Here is a 19,669-nt window from a genome sequence, read left to right on the forward strand (position 1 = left end):
CTCCATGAAATAATGAGTGATTGCAGTCCAGCACTTTGTTTAGAAGTGGACTTACCTGCCCAGAAGGAGAATAAAGGTAAGCAAGATTAGGGAGCCTTCTGGGCAAGTGGTATTTGGTTGCTGTGTCCCCCATGGCAGCCATTTCATGAATGGACAAGCCCCCAGTTGCCGTTTGTCGAAAACGCACATAATAGATTGTCAAATTTCCAAATTTGCATACCGTATAAATTAAGTTTCACGAACTGCCCACTGCCGCTACAGGAACTTAAAGTTATGAAAGGAAAAGCTCCATGGGCATCTAGGAGAGACGGAGCAAAAGTAGCACTCTACCTAGAAGTATGTGGGTGGTGGGCGTCCCTTCCCTTTCTGATTTTCTTGAGGCCATTCCTGACTAGGTAGGATCAAGAAACAATCCCGTGAAGCATGTCAGATGGGTTAGAGCAGGGTTTCTCAGCCTTGGCAACTTTTAAGACGCGTGGACTTCAACTCCCAGAGTTCCCCAGCCAGCCATGCTTTATGGGAGTTGAAGTCTACAGGTCTTAAAGTTGCTAAGGTTGAGAAACACTGGGCTAGAGAGGGATAGAGCCCTTTTAAATAAGCTCCTTTTTTTCTTCGTTATTGATATGTGTAAGTCCCCCACACCTCTCCTTCCTGCCTAGTCAGGAGTGGTCTCATATTCATTTTTGATTCACGTACGTGCAACTCACCCTGTGGTCTAACTGGAAACATGTGTAGTTCATCTGTGACTGGTTATGGGAAAGTTTCAACATCTTGCCTGCCTGCAGTTTGCCACATCCATGGCTTCTGGGAGATATTGGAGGAAGTATTGCGTTGTGATCTGGAGAAACGTTCGAACAGTCCTGCAACTTGCTTGAGCTGTTCCTTCCAGAGCTCAAAGGATCATGTAAGGTGGTCCTGAGAGATTGTTGTTGCAGTGGCAGAGTTTATCTTGGTGTACATTAGTGAAATGCAGCAAATTTTCCTACAGCTTCACCGTTCTGGCATGTCTTTAGATGAATTGGATTACAATTCCCATTGTCCCTAGCAGTACAGAGAATCTATGCAGGCTATAATGAGAGTTTTGGTACAGCATCTGAAGGGTGGTAGATTGGAGAAGGCTGGGGTAAGACATATCCCAATCAGATAAATACAGTGAGGATTGGCAACTCTTGAAGTGGTGGTGGCGGCGATTTAAGCATTTGGGGAGGGAGGGGGGGAGGGAGAGCTGTAGTGGGTAGTGTAGTGATGTGAAGTCAGCAGGCTCATGTCATGTAGTGGGGCAGGTTTTTCTTTTTGCAGAAGGTCTTGGCTTGTTTAATCATGACCATTTAAATTTAGAATTTATATTCCAGTTTCTTGTCGCACAATGGTAGGAGACTGCTAGTAATTTCATACTATTGTGATTACATGAGAGCTGCAGGCAGCTCTGAGTGCCCTAGTTGCCTAGGCATGATCTAGGCTATAGGCAGAAAGGGGAGGCATAATGCAAGCCATGTTTAGCTGGTATTTCCTGGTGAGGAGGAGAGGTGTGAAGTCATTATGAGGTTACCCTTCAGTGATGTCATCTTACAGCATCTTAAGTGTAAAACTGCTTCCTTCATAAAACTAACTTGGGTCTCCTGGACTACTGGGAGAAGACAAAAGAGCAAACTGGACTTGGATATTCCTTTAGAGTAGATTGCTTTTTACATGTAGATTTGTCTTTTGTGGCCTATAAGCAGGTGGTTTGGGCATCTAGATGGCTACAAAGGTCTTACAGAGTATAGAATATATTTATGAAAAATAATGGTCTTGTATGCTTGTGGGACAAAAAGTGAAGAAGAAACCTACAGTCAGCTCCTCTTTTTATTAAAGCTTTAAGACCAATAGAGTTTATATATTACTTCCAGTGGGGATAGTATGAGTTACCAGACTGCTCTCAGTTGAATCTCATGTAAGTACATGTAATCAGTTGCAGTTGCATAGCTTATTCAGAATAATGTGCCATACAGACATTCTGCTTGGTGGGTTATCACATGGTAATTTGAATTTGGTCAGTAAGGATAATGAAAAGAAAGTTTCAAATTAGCAGCTTGTAGGAATTTGCCTGTAGTCTACACAAAGCTTTTAGACTACTCTATTTGGATGCCCATCATTTCCAGCCATCAGGTCCATGGATGGAAACTGTACTCTAATCCCTCTTGAAATTACTTTAAAAGGTTGGGGAAAGTGGTGGGATAACAGAGGGGTGGTGGAGAACATAATGTTTACCTTGATGTATGTGGCTGCTAAATGGATTTCTGTATTAAGTTCTTTTGTTACTGTCTGGCCATATTTCCGAGGAGACTCATTTGGGCTTAAGCTAGGCAAAGCAAGGAACTGCTGAAGTTTCCATGTAACGTCACTGAGATGGTTAGCTCTCTTGGAAATAATTGTGCATTGCAAGCACATTTCATTGTGTTTGTGCTTTCAGGAGTGCACCAAATTCTCTCTCTCTCGCTTGTAAAGTTTCATCACAGTGAGAAGAATGGGTTCAGTTTCAGAGATGCTCACAGCAGTCCCCCTTCACAAGAGGCCTGATCTCCTGGAGGCCTGTGCTGACCTCATCAACGAAGAGTGGAAACGGAGCCGGACTTCCCGTATCCACTCCCTGCAAAAATCGAGCGACAACTTTCCCACATGCCTGGTACTGATCAGAACTTTAAGGCTAATGGAAGAAACTGCAGAAGGGAAGACACCCAACACCCAGTGCCAACTTCTGGGACATGCCAGGTTGTCCCGTGTGGTTGGCCAATCTAAGAGCTTATTTGTGGAGACTGTGGTGGTTGCCAAGACCCTCCGTGGAAAGGGCTATGGCAGAAAGCTAATGGAAGCTGTTGAGAATTTTGCAAAGGCCCATGGCTACCAACGTCTATATCTCACCACACATGACAAGCAGCATTTTTATGCCCACCTGGGCTATAGCTTGTCCAAGCCTGTCCAGTGTGCTGGATTCATCAGTTCTATGGTACCTATGGAATTTTTGGAGAACTTCTCTATCCCTCAACATAAGGTGGAACTCCCTGCACGACCCGGGAAGCGCAATACAAATGCATCTTACTGGAGCAGATCTGGAGCAAGTCTCCCTCCTTCACCATGTGCTGCACCCCTTTCCCCTTCTCTCTTTTGCTCAGTAGCCCCTCCTCCATTGCCTCCTCCTTGTTCTTATCATTCAGGGACAGCTCCCATTTCTTCCCCTCCCCAGTTGCCAGGTCCCCACCTGTCCTCTTCCCAGCCTATTAATGCTCTGGCTCACCCTTCACCGTCAGCCTCCTTGTTTCCCTCTGCTGGCTGCTGCCCTGCCCCAGCTCTTCCACCTTCTCCTCCTCCTCTTCCTCCTCTAGGGCCTCTGGCAAGAGCCTGTTTACCAGCCCAGCCCACTTCCAGTAAACCTGCCTCTTCCGGGCTGCTGGGAAACACAGCTGAAGAACTGATGCTTTTAGAAACTCCCTATCAGGATCTGAAAGGGCAGCCCATATTCTGGATGAAGAAGGATATCTGACTTTTTCATTGCGTGCCAGTGCAATGAAGATGAAATAAGCCAATGGGAGATGTTTTAAAAGGAAAGCCTGGCATTGTGAGACAAGAGATCGCCATTTAAAATGAATAAGACAGCATATTTGGTTTTCTGTTGATCCTTTTTGTCAGGTTCCTTTTTGTTAAATGCTCAAGGTGGGTTTATGGTGAGTACACTTCGAAGACCAGCACTTGATTCTCATTGTACTTCAGTAATTCTTGCCAATGTTGTGCTGGTGGGGCTATACTGAGCTGCCCCATAGATTCCCTTGCTTCTACTTCATTACATTTCCCCAATAAACAAAGCACCTTCAAACCTCTGAGCTGTCTCTCCTGACTCTGCAAGGGGTACTCAAACACACACCTGCATCAGCAAGTCTGTGGTAGTGGTGCAGATACATAAAGAGAACAGCTTTGGCATTCCCTCTGTTAGAATTTATGCATTATGCTCAGACATGGTTTAACTATGATTTATTGAATAAATTAGAGTTGGCTTGCTTTACCAAACTTACTAAGCGATAAACCTTGATTTATAGCCATAGCAGTCAGCTTCCCACATCTCACCAGTTCAAACTCAAACTATATTTATTTATTTAAATTTAGTATAGCTGCCCAACTCTCTGGGTGGTGTACAGAACCAGAAAAAAACCCATGAAAATAAAACGTCGATATTTATCTGACTAATATTTGCCCTAGATGTTGTGAGTCATTGTCTTCATGTGGACTGAACAAAACTGAGAGATGGGGCGGCTTTAGTGGGATAATAGCGGAGCAAGCCTCTTCTTCAAAAGTTTGGCCCATTCTTACTTGGACCCCAAGAATGGCATCTGTAATAAAAGCTCTTTCTTGATAGCCATCATACACTTATAAAGTAATTGTGTTTAGGGCTTGGTCTGAGGAAGAGACAACTCTTTAATCATATTGACTGCCATGGCTTCTAGTCCCCATGATCTGGCGTTATGGGCTGTGGAAGCTTCCAACCTGGTGCCTTCCGAAAAGGTTAGTATATAGATTGCTGGGAGGACTAAACAAGGTGTGTGTCAGGCTAGCAAATTCATTATGGAATATCCTTTCATGGACCATTAAAAAAAAAAAAAAAGTTCTACAAAAGCTGATCTGAACACTGTTTTTAAATAAATGACCAGCTGATGAATTTGCTACTGTTAGTCCTTAGGTCTGTAATTTGACTTACTCTAATTGGTTAGCATTCCACCCAAGCTATTGCATCTACTACTTGACAGCTAACCTCTGTTGCATGCATGTTGGGAAGTGATAACCAATATTGGCTCCCTGATGAATGCACCTGCAAAATAATTGCATATTTTTGGGGCCAAGTGTTGGATATATTCAGACAGTTTAACTTTATGGCTACATTTAAAATCTTTTACAGACGTCAAAAATGGTAGCATATAAATTGGTCCTGCATGATCTGTTTATAGAAAAGATACTCACTTCCCTTCCTGCCTAAACTTTACAGAGGGGACAATCAGAAAGTGATGTGCATTTCATGAAAGCAAGTTAGACAACAGATTCCATAATTTCAAGGACTAAGGCTACATATTCCTTATATTCAGAAGTGTTTAGTGCATAGAAGTTAGTTCTCTATTAGGTGATGAATAATCACAATTTTTTTAAAGTTGGTCATCTTTACACACAAAATTATTAATAAAGTAATTTAAATACACAAGATAATTCAGGCGGAACTCCTGTTACAATAATTAGAATTAACACTAGGTTTACCATTCCAAAACCTTTAAATTGCTTTTGTGAAGAGGGAGAGGCCAAGCCCTGTCAGAATTTGGCCATGAAGCAGCAATGTTGGGGATACAGCTGTAAGAGAGCTACTAAAGAAAACAGCATGCAAAGGCAATTTTTTGAGGGGTTTATAGGAAATGGTATTTCTTCACTGGATGTTGTACATTGAGGTCTCATAATACTTGAAAATGCCCTTGAAATGAACAGTTTCCTTTTCATACTAGAAGCTGCACAGGTGACATTTCAAATGCAGAATACCATCTCTGCTTCTTAATTGGCAGACATCTACAACATTCAAAGCCTTTAGCCTAAACCAGTGTTTCTTTCTCAGCCCTGGCAACTTTAAAATGTGTGGACCAACTCCCAGAATTCCCCGGCCAGCATGCATGCTAGCTGGGGAATTCTGGGAGTTGGTCCACACATTTTAAAGTTGCCAAAGTCGAGAAACACTGGTTTAAAGAGTATTGTTTTCATTTTAAGCATGAATAAGCATTGTCCATTACCAGTACTTTTTCCAGTATAATGCTTGAAACAGCAGAAGTTGCTTGTTTTCTAAGGAAGAGACTAGGAGCTTCTTCCCCACAGCTTACTTAGAGTGCTTTCCTCCATGCCTGAGCCAGAAGACCAAATGGCAATCGATTTGCTGCCCCCATTGACAGTCCTAATTACAACATCCACAGGCTTGGTTATTTGTCGGAATTCACACACCCCTTCACCTGCCACCTCTCCCACTTTGGGGAATCGGCATCATCTGCCTGCCTGAGCTGAGAGTGGTAACAGGTGAATGGAGAGAGGGGGCTTTTGACCTGTGATGTCTCCAAGCCAATCCTAACTTAGAGATCTGGTTAGCTGTTAGCCTGAACAATGGTTGACATGTGACAGGAGGCTGCATGAACTGACTCTTTGCTGTATCATTATGCACCCCCCTTCTAGAAGAGCACTAAACCCAAGTTCAAGCACTGCCTGACAGATGTGGGTATTGCACCATGAAGTGGCAGAGAGAGAACAGGCTCTTTTCTGCTTCATCGTGTAGCCCCCCACCCCACTCCATCATGGATGGTCAGCTGTAATTTGGGCTGATCCAAGTCATCTCAGCCAGAAAATGGGTGAAATCCCATTTTGGAAGAAAGACTTCCAAAATGCTTCTGCAGGCCCTGAGCAGAATGGCCCTGCAGGAGAGTGTCAAAAGATAGGGCCATGGTTGCGCTATTGACTTAGATAACATGACCAGTGGCCAACAAGTGCCAGGCTGAGATCTGCCATCAGTGCCATATGAGCATGCAGTTGATGGGCTTCTGCAACAGAAAAGCTGCTCTTGCTTGGTGGCTACTGAAGGAGGAGAACACCAATGCTGGAACATCTAAAGAAGACTTCAAGATGCCTCAGCTGTGGGTTGGAGACAAGAGAAAGGCAAGATCATGGGGACGTGCTGTGGTTAACTGCAAGTGGGAAAAGACCCAGTAAGTGTGGCTTGGAGAGTTATCACTGAACCTTGTACTGTTTCCTTTTTGAGCATATGGAAAGTTCTCATCAAAAAAGTTATTTTTTGAAGTTCCCTAAATGCAAAGCTCACATCACAGATAATCTTCCCTTTATATAGGGAATATATGTATTTTCCCCATATGAGCATGCAGTTAATCTGGAATCCTACACTCATCTGTCCTGGAGCATTGACAGTACTTGAGAGAGCAGCTGAGAACAAGGTAGCCTGTTGCTCCAGGAAGTAGAAAAGACTTGGGCTACTTCTGAGATAACAGCATGGAACAAAAAACCATTTCCCATTGTTGCATTGTTTTATTGAAGGATAGCCAGGCAATAATGCTTTATGACTTACTCCTATTCATAGTGCTTTATGGTGCCTTCTTTCAGATTAATATAGAGCTGGTGTTTTACTTGCTGTTAAGGTAAGCTTATCTGAGTTTTTTTCAGGCAAATGGAATGAGATAGAAGTCCTCAATATAAAGTGTACTGCGTTACAAAAGCTGGCATTGCCCTCAACATATAGCACATCAAGTTTAGTACAGTTAACCCCAATCTGGTGCCCTTCCCATTGCCACTCAGAAGATTGTGACACTATTACACTTTTCCTCCTTTATGCATATATGGGTTGGTGAAGAGAGAGAGAGAGAGAGAATAAATAGAAAAAGTTGTGAAAAGTGTTCCAACAGAAGAGAATATCTGTAGCTCAGGGTTCAACTGTGGAGTCCCTGGTGCTCTCTGAGCTTGGTTGTTTGCTTGCAGATGTTTCATTATCCAACTAGGTCACATCCTCAGTGCTGGTGAGTGTGGGGCTTGCTCCTTGTTTTTATACAGTAGCTTGCCCTGCCAGTGTTGGTGGGGGTGGGGGTGGGGGTTTTCTCCTTGGTAGTTCCTTGATTAGGGTATGGTTTTCTGCTTGATTGTTTGGCTAGGGTTAACCCCTGCTTATCTGGGTGTTGGCTGCTGGAGGAGATGGGTTCTGGTCTTTTTGTTTCCTTCTTAGCTTTTTTATTCTCTCTTTTGAATGGTGTGTAAATGTGGTTTATCTCTGTCTATTGATGGCTGATCAATATGTGGGTTTATGATCAGTACTTTGTGGGTTTGTGATCGGCCATCAATAGACACAGAGATAAACCACATTTACACACCATTCAAGCTCAGAGAACACCAAGGACTCCACTGTGAAAAGTGTGCCATGATTTGAAAATGTTTTTCTATTGCCCCATAAAATTTTGCAAACAGAGTTACTGTACAGTGAAGATATGAAAAGGACTCTTAGCCCCATCCCACTGAGCATGCTAGATTTGCTATTAAGAAACACTGCACTGTCCAGCTTATAGTGCTGTTCTTTTTCTAGTGGCAACATGGCTGTTGCATGTGATTAGTGCTTTTCAGATTTAACTGACAGAACTACTTCAGTGCTACATTTTGCAGAATATTAGAACAGTGCAAATAATAATCTGTTCTTAAAAGTTGATTTATGTAAGAAGAATGCCTAAAACACATACTTTCCTCATTAGATGAAACGTTAGAAAAGAATGTTTGTGCTTCAAAGTTCTTCAGATCTTTTCATCAAAGAGATGAGAAATCCACAGATAAAAGGAGAAGTGTTTCTCCAGCTTAAGTAATATTTATTATGTGGCCGAATGCATTTTGTAGTTGGTTCTTCCTGAAACACGAGAGAAGCAAGTTGCAAACAGTCAGGAGAAATGGCCTTAGGAAAGGAGTCTTGGGCCCAAAGTATGTTGGACCTTATATTAAAAATTATGTAGGAAGGATCTTCGCTCTCTGCTTTTTTGTGCCTATCTTTTCCAAGAAGATGGTAAAGCAAAGGGCAAGGAGAGGAGAAAAAGAGGGGTTGCTGAAGCTGTGGAATCTATGTTTAGAAACGGTCCTAAGCTGAAATGTGGAAAGAGGTTGTGGGCATTTGCATTAGGTGCTGCTAAGTGCTGGGGTGGCATCAGGTGGCAGAGAGGACATTCTAGATTTGCTGGCTGAAAAAAATAATGGCTTAGCATATAAAAACCAACTGACTGTGATGGAATTGTCTCCATCAGTGAAACACAAAGGTTCTTTGGCATGCATATGGAAAAAGTGTACTTAAAAGAAGTCGTGTGTGTGTGTGTGTATGTGTGAATCAAAGTTTAGCTTAGGATAATTTTTTTTTCAGGTCGACTTAAAAGATCACAAAACAGTGTAATTCTTTAAACTTCCCAAACTTTTGGTCACAAAAAATAGTAAGAAACTCTTTAAAGACTGACTTCATACACTTCAGAATTGATTACATTAGGTAAATAAAGCCAAGCTTTTTGCTATGTAATCTTATTCTATGGCTTTTTCCCTGAGCTCAAAAGACAGAATATACTTTGACTGCTCAAAGCCCATTTCATAAGATTAGACTGATACGTTTATTTAAAGAACTTATATGGCCACCTATCTTAACCAAATAACTCTGGGCACCTAACAAAACTGGTACATAAAATCGCACAATGCAGAAACTATAAGGCAGCACATAATTAAAAATGCCCAAATTTCACAAATTATTTTGCAGCAAAAACACATATATGCTGGGCTCCACTAACATCCTGGCCCCAGCAACTGATGGAAAAGCCAGGTCTTCAAGGTCTTCTAGAAGGCCAATAAGGTCAGGGCCATCCAAAACTCAGGAAGGTTGATCCAAAAGGCAGGTGTCATGACTGATAAGGTATGCCTCCCCAGTCACACTAGACAATGTTGTTTCATGGGAGGGAGCCAGAGTATGCCCATCCTGCTGGTTCATGTAGCAGCCAGTTTACATGGGCATACCATGGACCAGCTGTAACTTCTGAATGCTTTTCAGGGGCAGCCCCATGTGGAGTATGTTGCAATAGTCCAACCAGAAAAGCATGAATTACTGTGAGAAGACCCTCCTGATCCAAGAACAAGCATAACTAGTGCACAAATGAATTTGTGGTCAGTCCCTCCTGGCCACAGCTGCCACCTGCTCCTCAAGCAGGAGCTATGAGTCCAGGAAGATCTCAAATTGCACACCAACTCTGTCTGGTGGAGTGCTGCCACATCCAGTCAAATATGGAAAATCAGATCCAGGGGGGCCTAAAATCTGTAGCCACTCAGTCTTGCTGGGGTTGAATCACAGCCTGTTCTTCCCCATCCCAAGCCCTCACAGCCTCCAAGCAGAGGAAAGAACCTTGACAGCATCACTTGGACAACCTGGGAGAGATGTGTAATTGAGTATTGTCAGCATACTGATGATACTTAGCCCCATGCCAACAAATTACAGTACCTCACCTGGCAGCTTCATGTAGGATGTTAAATAGGATTGGAGAGAAAGTTGAGCCATGAGGCAACCTGCAAGACAGAGACCTAGGGCTCAACACCCCTCCCCAACTGGAAACAGCCTCAGAAGAAGGAGGAGAACCACTGCAATACTATGCCCTGCACTTTCAACCCCCTAAGCTGTTCGAGGAGGATAACATGGTCAATGGCATCAAAGGTCACTGGGAGATGGAGGGCCAAGACAAATACAACATCTTGGTCCCAAGTCCACCTGAAATCATCTACAAGCATGATCAATGCTGTGGCAGTAGTATAATCCAGCCTGAAACCCAACTGTAGAGGGTCTAGATAATTTACTGCAGGACCCTTTGGAGCTGCAAGCCTACCACCTTCTCAACAACCTTCCGTAAAAAGGGAAGGTGGGAGACCAGGTGAACATTGTTCCTTACTGTTGGATCCAGTGATGGCTTCTTGAGGAGAGGGTGAACCACTGCTTCCTTCAAAGCAGGCAGAACCATCCCCTCCCCAAAGAAGCATTCAGCATCACTTGGATCCAACTACATGTTATCTCCAAAGAGATCTTCACCACTCAGGAGGAACAGGTGGCACAGATGGCAGAACTCAAAGCCCCAAGAACCTGCTACTTCCTCAGGACTAACAGGCTCAAGTTCTCCCCACATAATTCCATAGGGCCCACCCAGCCAGAATGTAGTTCTAAGCAATTGTATCCCACAGATGCCTAGAACAGTCCTCACAATGACCCTGCAAAGTTTCCCCTGGCCTTTCTTTTTCCAGAAGAGACAGAGTCATCTGAAATAGAGTCACCAACTGGCTATCCACAGATACAGTAATAGCAGTGAAACAAGTATGTTTGTCGCTCCTATTATTACAAGGTAATCCCAACCTGCTTTTTCCATCTTAGGTCTGCAAGCCAGGACAAAATTGGGTCCAGAGTTAAATGCTCAATTGTCTAGAATCTTTAGACTCCTGGTTTTGTCTTGCACCTTTGACCAAAGGAATCCAGTATTTATGTTTGGACACATCAGCATCCAGGCTGATGAGGGTCATTAATCAGACAGTGCCTCTTGGAGGATAAGGTATAATAAAGTCATGGAAATCCAAACAGGATGTTTTGAATCAGAGGGTTTTTTTTAAAGCTCCAAACTGACAGTATTTTTGAACTTAGCCTACCTTTGAACTTTGTCCTACTAAACTTCTATGGCCTTTATCCGTGAGAGCCAAATAGATCCTTAGCCTAATAGACATTTGTGTCATTAGAAGCAGATTCTGGACAGTGTATGAAAGAGGACAAAGTGTACCCTGTGACTTGCTCAGGGACAGGAAAATTGCACTCATTCATTTTCTCACATTCATTTGAGCCAAGCTAAAATCATGACTTTTGGAGCCAGAGCATTGCTTTGCAGCAGGGACAGAAAGGGGTGTTCTTCTAAGCTTGTGCAAAGTATTGCGCTCCCATTACTGAATAGCTGAATCCAATATATTTCCAATTTAGTGCTTTTCAGAATATAAGGTTTTTGTTTTTGGTGTCTTTGAATCTGTTCTGAGTCCTGGACAAGTCTCTGCAGTTTTATTGGCTAGATTTTCAGAAGGGGTTTGCCCTTGCCTGCTTCCTGGGGCTGAGAGAGACTGGCCCAAGGTCACCCAGCTGGCTTTGTGCCTAAGGCGGGACTAGAACTCACGGTCTCCTGGTTTCTAGCCTTAACCGCTACACCAAACTGGCTCTCCACGGTAGTTTAGTCTAAGCAAAATTACAATCCAGCACCTCTCATTTCAGATATTCACATGGAGCATCAAGGAGGGCTTTTACAAGTGTCCTATTATTCTGGACACAATACTGTTCAGTTCCTGGTTTTCAAGAGCACTCCTTGAGCTATTTCTACCTTCCCCAAGATAAAAGCTACTTGCTTCCATGTCTGTACACTTTCATGCATAGAAGCATGGGTAGATGTCCAGACATCTTTGCTTAAATGAGAGACAGTGTATATATTTTAGCAGAATAATCACTGTTAGCATATTTCTTGTACAAAAACACAGATCAGACAAAGAAACAAAACAGAAACAGGAACATTGTATCACAGGCATGGAGGTTGCACAACATGTGAAAAAGAAGCTAGAAGAAAGACCCATTGCCTTACCGCTAACAGGAAATATTGTCAAATGGTGAGGTGACTGTTGAAGTATTCCCACGCTGATCAGGGACATGGTTGCTAATTTAGAGCTCCAAAGTGCCAGTGAAATATCAGAGAATTAATTCTCTGGTCTACAGTGAAGCTTGAGTTTCAGCCCTGTTGCTTCTGCTACGATACACGCATGAAACAGTTTGATATTGACTTGTCAACTACATGGTGAGTTTGTGGTTCTTACTTGAAGCCATTTAGGATTAATCAGAAAGTTTGGATTGCAGGAAATGCTCTATTCCCGCCTGCCCCGATCTAGTACCTTCCAAGTGAGGGAGGGCATTAGTTCCCATAATTTCCTGGCTGACGTTTGTGGGAATTGACATCTCTTTGATGCCAGAACAGGAAGATTGCATTTTAGCGTACCTGGATTTCTTTCCAAACAACAATTTTGGAGAAGTCAAAAGCCCAGGTCAATGCAAGCTAGCTATTAAAACTGTAAAAAGAGATTGGTCTGCTGTTTCTTAGGCTAGATATTCCCAGAACAAACAAATCCAAGCCACCAAGTGGAAGCTGCCAGACTGGATCTTGCACATCGTGGTTGGGAAGATGCATAGCTGCCACAGAGTCATTCCTCCCAGCAATGTCTGTGTGATTTAACTTTAGGTCAGTCTAGTTAACACCAGTTTTTGTCAGGCAGTTCCCACTTAAAAATTCTCATTATTTCCACCTTTCAAATTTAGTCTGTATTTATCTCCTGAGGAGCTTCTTCCCCTGCCTAGATGTGCTCAGACAGCTGTGGGGAACCTTTTGTCCCCAGCCACATTCCCTAGGAACCACATGCCAGCAGTGGGCCATGCTGAAGCCCATCTCTTGTCTTTCGTTATGTTATGATTTGAATGCCACTTCTCAGTTTCCTTAAGTGTTTTACAGCGGTTATAGAACATTAAAACGTGAAAAGCATCACTTAAAAAGACAAATATTAGGGACAGGTAGTGGTTGGGGAAGGTCAATACAGAGATGTATTTTCAAAGTTACCTAAACGCACACCTAAGGCCTGGTTTATTGCAAAGGGGAGGTGGTGGTTCCACAGGACGTGCCCACCACAAGGAAGGCCTGTTTCCCAGCTGTCACAAAGCAACATTTTGCAAGCCATGGGCTGGAGAGGTGGACTATCTCCAAAGATCACAGATGTCTACAAAGCTGATAGAAATAATTCTTGATTTGGAACTATTCTAACCTGATTCCGAATCATCTAGGGCGATGCTTTCTTTTCTTCTTTTGGCAGTTGTTTTAACCCCTCTAGTTCTGACCCCTTTTCTCTCCCTGCTCACTAGCAGGCTTTTAGGAAAGCAGCACGTGGTCCTTCTCGCATGTCTGAACAAAGCATTTGTAGAGAACTTTTGATTAGACCAGAAGCTGCACACTTCCTACTCTGTGTTAAACAAAGTAGTGCTATTATGAAATCATTCTAAATCCAGATTCTCAGAGTAAAGCATAGCTTGTACAATGAATATGTCAGATAGCTTGAGTAAATTAATTGATTGATTAATTGATTATATTTCTATTCTGTTTTTCCACAAAGAATACATATGGGTCTCTTCACCCACCCCTTCATCATTTTATTCCACAGTAAGTAACCTTGTGAGAGGGTGATAGTTTGAGAAATAATGACTGTCCTGAAGTCAGCCAGTGATTCATGAATAGTATGACTTTAAATTTGTACTGCTGTCCATAGTACAACTCATTGGTTATTCTGAGTGAGGAGGCAAAACTGGGTCTCCCCAATTCTAATCTGACATTTTAACTGCTACAATTATGAGGCCTTGTTATCTAGTGATTTGATTTGATTAATTTAATTTAATTTAATTTAATTTAATTTAATTTTTTTTAAATTATTATTATGTGCTATTGAGTTGGTAGTGATCTGTAAATAAGGGGCAGACAGATTTTATTTAACCTATCATCCCCTTTCTCCCTGTCAGGGGATGCATTTATGAACAAAGCTGGAGGAGTTCCAGAGGAGACATCAGCTTATTCCATCCACCATGATCCTGGAGAGAACTATCTGGATCTACATCACCCTCTGTTTTGCAGCTGTTAGACCTCTGGCAGCTGCCAGACCCATCATCCAGGATGAGCCATTTGTCGTGGTGTGGAACTTACCCACAGCCAGATGTCAAGAGCATTTTGGAATCAGATTACCTCTAGAAGTCTATGGCATTGTGGAGAACAAAGGCAATGTGTTTCGTGGACAGAACATAACAATTTTTTATAAAAACAAGTTTGGACTGTATCCCTACATATCCTCACAGGGTGAATGGCATAATGGGGGGATCCCTCAGAACATTAATCTGAAGAGACACCTAGAGAGGGCCGCTGAGGAAATCACGGAACTCTTGAACAATGACTTCCAAGGTCTGGCAGTAGTAGACTGGGAGGAGTGGCGGCCTCTCTGGAGAAGAAACTGGGGGCCCAAGAAGGTGTATAAGGAGGCCTCTAAACAATGGGTGAGGGAAAGATTTCATGGACTTTCCCCTGAGGGACAATCTTACTTGGCTGAGGTAGAGTTTGAACAGGCTGCTTGGGTGCTAATGGAGACAACACTAGCTCTGGGAAAGAAGCTAAGACCACATGGTTTTTGGGGCTTCTACAGGTTTCCCGATTGCTTCAATGACAACTGGGAGAAAGAGAAGAACTACACTGGCCACTGTAATCCCAAGGAGGTCCAGTGGAATGATCAGCTCATGTGGTTGTGGAAGGTCTCCTCAGCCCTCTATCCTAGTATCTACCTTCCACCGAAACTACCATCTTCACTCCGCCAGCATTATATACATCACCGTCTCAGAGAGGCATTCCGAGTGGCACAGTTTGGCATAGAGCAGCCCCTTCCTGTGATACCATATTCCAGGGTTTCCTACAGGCGTTCTTCAAGGTATCTAGCTGAGGTAAGCACTCTGGGGCACTCAGAGAAGCGGGTAATAATAGCCCCAGGGGTTGTAAATAATGGTTACATCTACCGTTTGGCTGGAAAATATTTTTTGAACTGTATTTACTTCTACTGTACATGAATCATTCGTTACGTTTTATCTCACTTTTTCTCCAAAGTAGCCCTGAGTGGCATACGTGGTTCCCCCACCTGCCCACTCTGCTGTCGCCACTGTACTGTATTCTTCCAATTACCCTTGGAGTAGATCAAATTTGGGAGAAACTTCCTGGTTCATGGCCATTCAGTAACTATATCTGAGCCTGAGTCATCCAATTGCAATATTAAAATTAGTATGTTTAAAAATGGAACTGCAGTAACTAAGGTCCATTCATTAATTTTCCAGATAAGAAGCTGTTGTTTTAATAGAAAGAAAAAGCTACTTATTAAAGGAACAGTTATAGAGATAAATGAAACCTTTTCCTGAATAAATTAAACTGCTGAATGATTAAATAAGAGGAGTTTGCCCTCTTGTTGTTGTTAGATTGTTATCCTGACTATAGTGCTATTCAGTGATACAGATTTTCCTGAAAAATGTGAATTGGATTTGTTTTAAAGAAAAGAATTCTATGCAAATAATTTCCATAGTTTGCATCAGAAAATGTTCAGTCTGCTTTGAAAAAAAAATCTCATGTAAGTTACACTATGCATAATTGGAAATTTTGTATTCGTAATAGAAGTTGGGAATTTTTTTGCAGAAAATAAAGTATCAGAATATCCTATAGATATTTTCCCACACCACATCTTTAATGTTATGTAAAGTATTAGTTTAATTCAGTGTTTCTCAACCTGGGCAACTTTAAGATGTGTGGACTTCATCTCCCAGAATTCCCCAGCCCAGGTTGAGAAACACTGGTTTAATTACTTTAAGTGTTTCAGAAATGTGTACACAAAACTAAAAAATGATTATTGCCTGAATTATAGACATTCACTTGTTATTTTGCACAATGGTCAAACACATATGTCAGGCTCTTCAGCCATGATAAAACATGGCAAGACTTGTTTGACCAATGAATTCAATGGGACAGAAGTGTCTCCCATGAGCAGTAAGGTTTCTGGCTTGCTATATCAGCCTTTCCCAAGCTGGTAGTCCTCCAGCCGTTTTAGACTCCAGTACCCAGTTATGCCAGCTGAAGCCCAATTCATCTGGAAAGTACCAATTTGGGGTATCTGTATGGGGAAAGATCAGGCTATACCTCTGGGTCTCTGAAAATAGGTCTTTATGCTCCATTGAAACCAGCTTAATAGGGGCTTAATATCACTAAAATCGTAACTTGAACGTCTCATGTAGAGCTATTCGGTAACAAGGGTTCTCTTCTTTCTTTTGTTTGATTCAGGCTGACTTGATAAATACAATTGGAGAAAGTGCAGCACTTGGCACTGCTGGAGTTGTGCTCTGGGGTGACCTCTCCTATTCCCAGTCACTTGTGAGTATTTATGAAAGATTTTTATGCTCCTTAATGTGAAAGTGAACCTTGGGCAGGAAACAAATACGTACCTCCTCTTCCTCCACACCAGTGGCATTCCCAGCAGCTATTTGGTAGATCCTATCCAGCTTTAAACCCAAGTTTAGGCAAAATAAGTTCATGAAGTAATTTGTTTTCCCCACAGTGAGGTTTCACTAATTCTCTATCTACAGTGCTTTTATGGAAGGAAATTGTTAACATCTCTGTGCAAATGGCCCAACACCTGTAACATTTTCAGCTTGAAAAGTGTTTGAGGGGACATAATGAAGTGCATAAAATGGATGTGTGTTCAGAGAAAAGAGGACAACGTTGCCTTCTTCTATTACAGTATTAGAATCCATGGTGACCAAGTAAAGCTGAATCATAGGAGATACAGGAGAGGCAAAAGGCAATATTTTATATAGCACATAGATCAAATTATGGAATGTTCTACTGCAGTATATAATGTTGATTGCCAAGCCAGATGTTTTTAAATCAAATTCATGGAAGAAAAGACTATCAAATGTTATTCATCTTGATTCCTATGTACTGCCTCCAGTAATGATAGCAATGTACCTCTCCATGCTAGTTGCTAAGAACCAGGAGTGGAAAATGCTAATGTGATCCATATTCTGCTTGTGAGTAGAAGCACCTGGCTTGTACCTCTAGGACAGTGTTTCTCAACCTTGGCAACTTTGAGATGTGTGGACTTCAACTCCCAAAATTCTCCAGCCAGCATGACTGGCTGGAGAATTCTGGGAGTTGAAGTCCACACATCTTAAAGTTGCTAAGGTTGAGAAACACTGCTCTAGGAACAGAATGCTGGAATGGATGGTTTTCTTGGCCTGACCCAGCCTGGTGCTTCTTCAGTTCTTCAAAATCCAAATTCTAATTCTGACCTTATGTTCTCCAGGACAGCTGCAAGAGTCTTCACCATTATATCACCACCACACTGGGCCCTTACGTCAGTAATGTGACTACAGCAACACACAGATGTAGTCACCAGCTGTGTCACGGGAATGGACGTTGTGTGAGACGCCACCTGGGTGAATTAAGAGCTTTCCTCCACCTAGACGAAGACCTACAGGAAGTGGACCTTGGGATGACAGATTTTCAAGGGCAAAAATTGTCCGTGCAGGAGCACTTTCAGTGTCAATGCTATCCAGAGTGGGTGGGCACCCAGTGTGAGAGGCCAAAGTGGACAGAGCCCTTTGAGAAACCAAAATATAACCGAGCTTCACAGTATAACAATGTATATGATGCAGTGCAGGATGGTGACATTGTCTTGGGATCAAATATCTGTCCTCCCTCCATTTATGGTGAAGAAACAGAAAGATAATGATCCCTCCAAAACCAGCACTTTATTCAGCGGGAACCTTGATAGGTTTTGTTCTAGAGAGTGAATGTTTCCTGATAATTGAAGGAAGTGACAGATTTCCTGAATATATCCAGATAATTATATACCCTTCCCCCCCATCCCACGTGTTCTCTCCACTGTCCCTACTTACATCTAACCTTAGGACAAACATGTTCTGGCAATTGCTGTATCCCTGTGACATTGTCTTCCTCTTACCCCAGCCCCGGAGGGAGACAGGCTTAAGTCCTTGGCTGTACTCATGTTAAAGTAGCACTTCATCCAAGGCCAGCCTTAAGTTCAGGTATCTAAAATATGAGTCTTTGTCACCTATTACCTTGGAGGGGGACTGGAAGTGATGGGGAACAGAGATATTAGAGGCAGGATAAGAATCAGCAAGAGAGACATCTGATTTCATGCCAGTAGAGCTTTGTGTCAACTTAAAGGGGATGGGTAGATGGCACTGTAGCTCTGTGGCAGGGAAAAGCCCATATGATTTTATATATACACAAGAATTAAATAATATATTCATAAATAAAGACTTCTCTGAAGATGATCTGAACTGCTTCCAGGAAATTGCATATTTAATCCAAAAATTTCCCTTCCTAGTTAAAAATATCAGATAGCAGCTGATGGAAAGATCTCTACTATAGACCCTCAAATATCTGTGAGATTTAAGGCACCCATTTTGTCTCTTAACTCTGTCCAAGCTCCCCAAGAATAAATAAAAGAGGGAAGGGATTGAAAATGTTGCCCACTCCCCATTCTGGGGGAAGGTGGGTGGGCTCAAAAGTGATGCTCCCTAGGATGCACCATTTGCACCCTCTTCTACAACCATAGGTTTGGGAACTGCAGTAATGATTATCTGATAAAATAGAGTTTAGTAACTCTAACACAGTGTTTCTTAACCTTGGGAACTTGAAGGTGTGTGGACTTCAACCACCAGAATGCTGGCTGGGGGTATTCTGGGAGCTGAAGTCCACACATCTTCAAGCTGCCAACATTGAGAAACACCACTCTAACAGTTCTACAATTGTCTCATGGAATGTAACTTGCTTCCACTTTTCTGACATGTTACCTGACATGACAGAGAGAAGATGGGGGAATGAATTGTCCCCCAGTATGACTGGCATTCAGCCAGTGCATATTCCATCTGCTCCTTTAACACTGTGACACAAAGTTGATGGATGTGTAGATCTCTGTATCACATCTGCTCTGTCATAACTGTTTTTCTCTCTCTCCCTTTCACAAAAGCATACCTTACAGTTGTAAGCAAGCAACGTAGGATGGAAGTCTGTCATCTCAGCCCATTATCAATTTGGAGTCTTTGTTTTACTCCTGACTATTTCTAGGATATACTTAGCGGAGCACTTCATGAAAGATTCAGAGTCCTTTCTGCTCAGCTCTACTCTGTAACAAGGACATTCTATTTTGTCTGCAAAAACGATAGTAATTGGTGGCTAAAAATTACCCTTCTCTCCCAGTTTCATGATGGGTGGCTGAATATAGGGATGCATGAATTTGATCCGCATCTATTGATAGTGCCATCTCAGGCTTCTCTCTTGCCCTTTGCGTTTGTGAAGAAAGGGAGAATTAAGCCTAATTTAAATACAATTATTTAGAAGCTGAGCCCCAGCTATATTACTCCTGAGAAAAGTTGCTCTTCTCTCTTTAAAAGAGAAAAAAGAACTGCAAACACCAA

The 19,669-nt window shown here is 42.4% G+C and overlaps 3 protein-coding genes across 6 annotated transcripts in view; all 3 read left to right on the forward strand.

The window, feature by feature from the left end:
• The window catches only part of HYAL2 (hyaluronidase 2), a 138,323-nt gene that overhangs the window by 53,942 nt on the left and 64,712 nt on the right, over positions 1-19,669 (forward strand). The window lies entirely within an intron of this gene.
• On the forward strand, positions 1,300-4,102 carry NAA80 (N-alpha-acetyltransferase 80, NatH catalytic subunit). The gene has a single exon (XM_063296442.1). The coding sequence runs from the start codon at positions 2,507-2,509 to the stop codon at positions 3,518-3,520; it is 1,014 nt and encodes a 337-aa protein (XP_063152512.1). The 5' UTR covers positions 1,300-2,506; the 3' UTR covers positions 3,521-4,102.
• HYAL3 (hyaluronidase 3) lies at positions 13,794-18,523 on the forward strand. Its single transcript, XM_063291966.1, has 3 exons — positions 13,794-15,130; positions 16,506-16,595; positions 17,527-18,523. The coding sequence occupies exons 1-3, from the start codon at positions 14,231-14,233 to the stop codon at positions 17,950-17,952; spliced, it is 1,416 nt and encodes a 471-aa protein (XP_063148036.1). The 5' UTR covers positions 13,794-14,230; the 3' UTR covers positions 17,953-18,523.

The sequence above is a fragment of the Candoia aspera genome, chromosome 2 (genome assembly GCF_035149785.1).
Source record: "Candoia aspera isolate rCanAsp1 chromosome 2, rCanAsp1.hap2, whole genome shotgun sequence".
Taxonomy (NCBI): Eukaryota; Metazoa; Chordata; class Lepidosauria; order Squamata; family Boidae; genus Candoia; species Candoia aspera.

What these genes read in the sequence shown, in the direction of transcription:
- NAA80 (XM_063296442.1), top strand. Translation starts at nt 2,507, where the DNA reads ATGGGTTCAGTTTCAGAGATGCTCACAGCAGTCCCCCTTCACAAGAGG.
- HYAL3 (XM_063291966.1), top strand. Translation starts at nt 14,231, where the DNA reads ATGATCCTGGAGAGAACTATCTGGATCTACATCACCCTCTGTTTTGCA. An exon ending in CTTCAAGGTATCTAGCTGAG is followed by an intron (nt 15,131 to 16,505) that starts GTAAGCACTCTG and finishes TGTTTGATTCAG; the next exon opens with GCTGACTTGATAAATACAAT. An exon ending in TCTCCTATTCCCAGTCACTT is followed by an intron (nt 16,596 to 17,526) that starts GTGAGTATTTAT and finishes TATGTTCTCCAG; the next exon opens with GACAGCTGCAAGAGTCTTCA.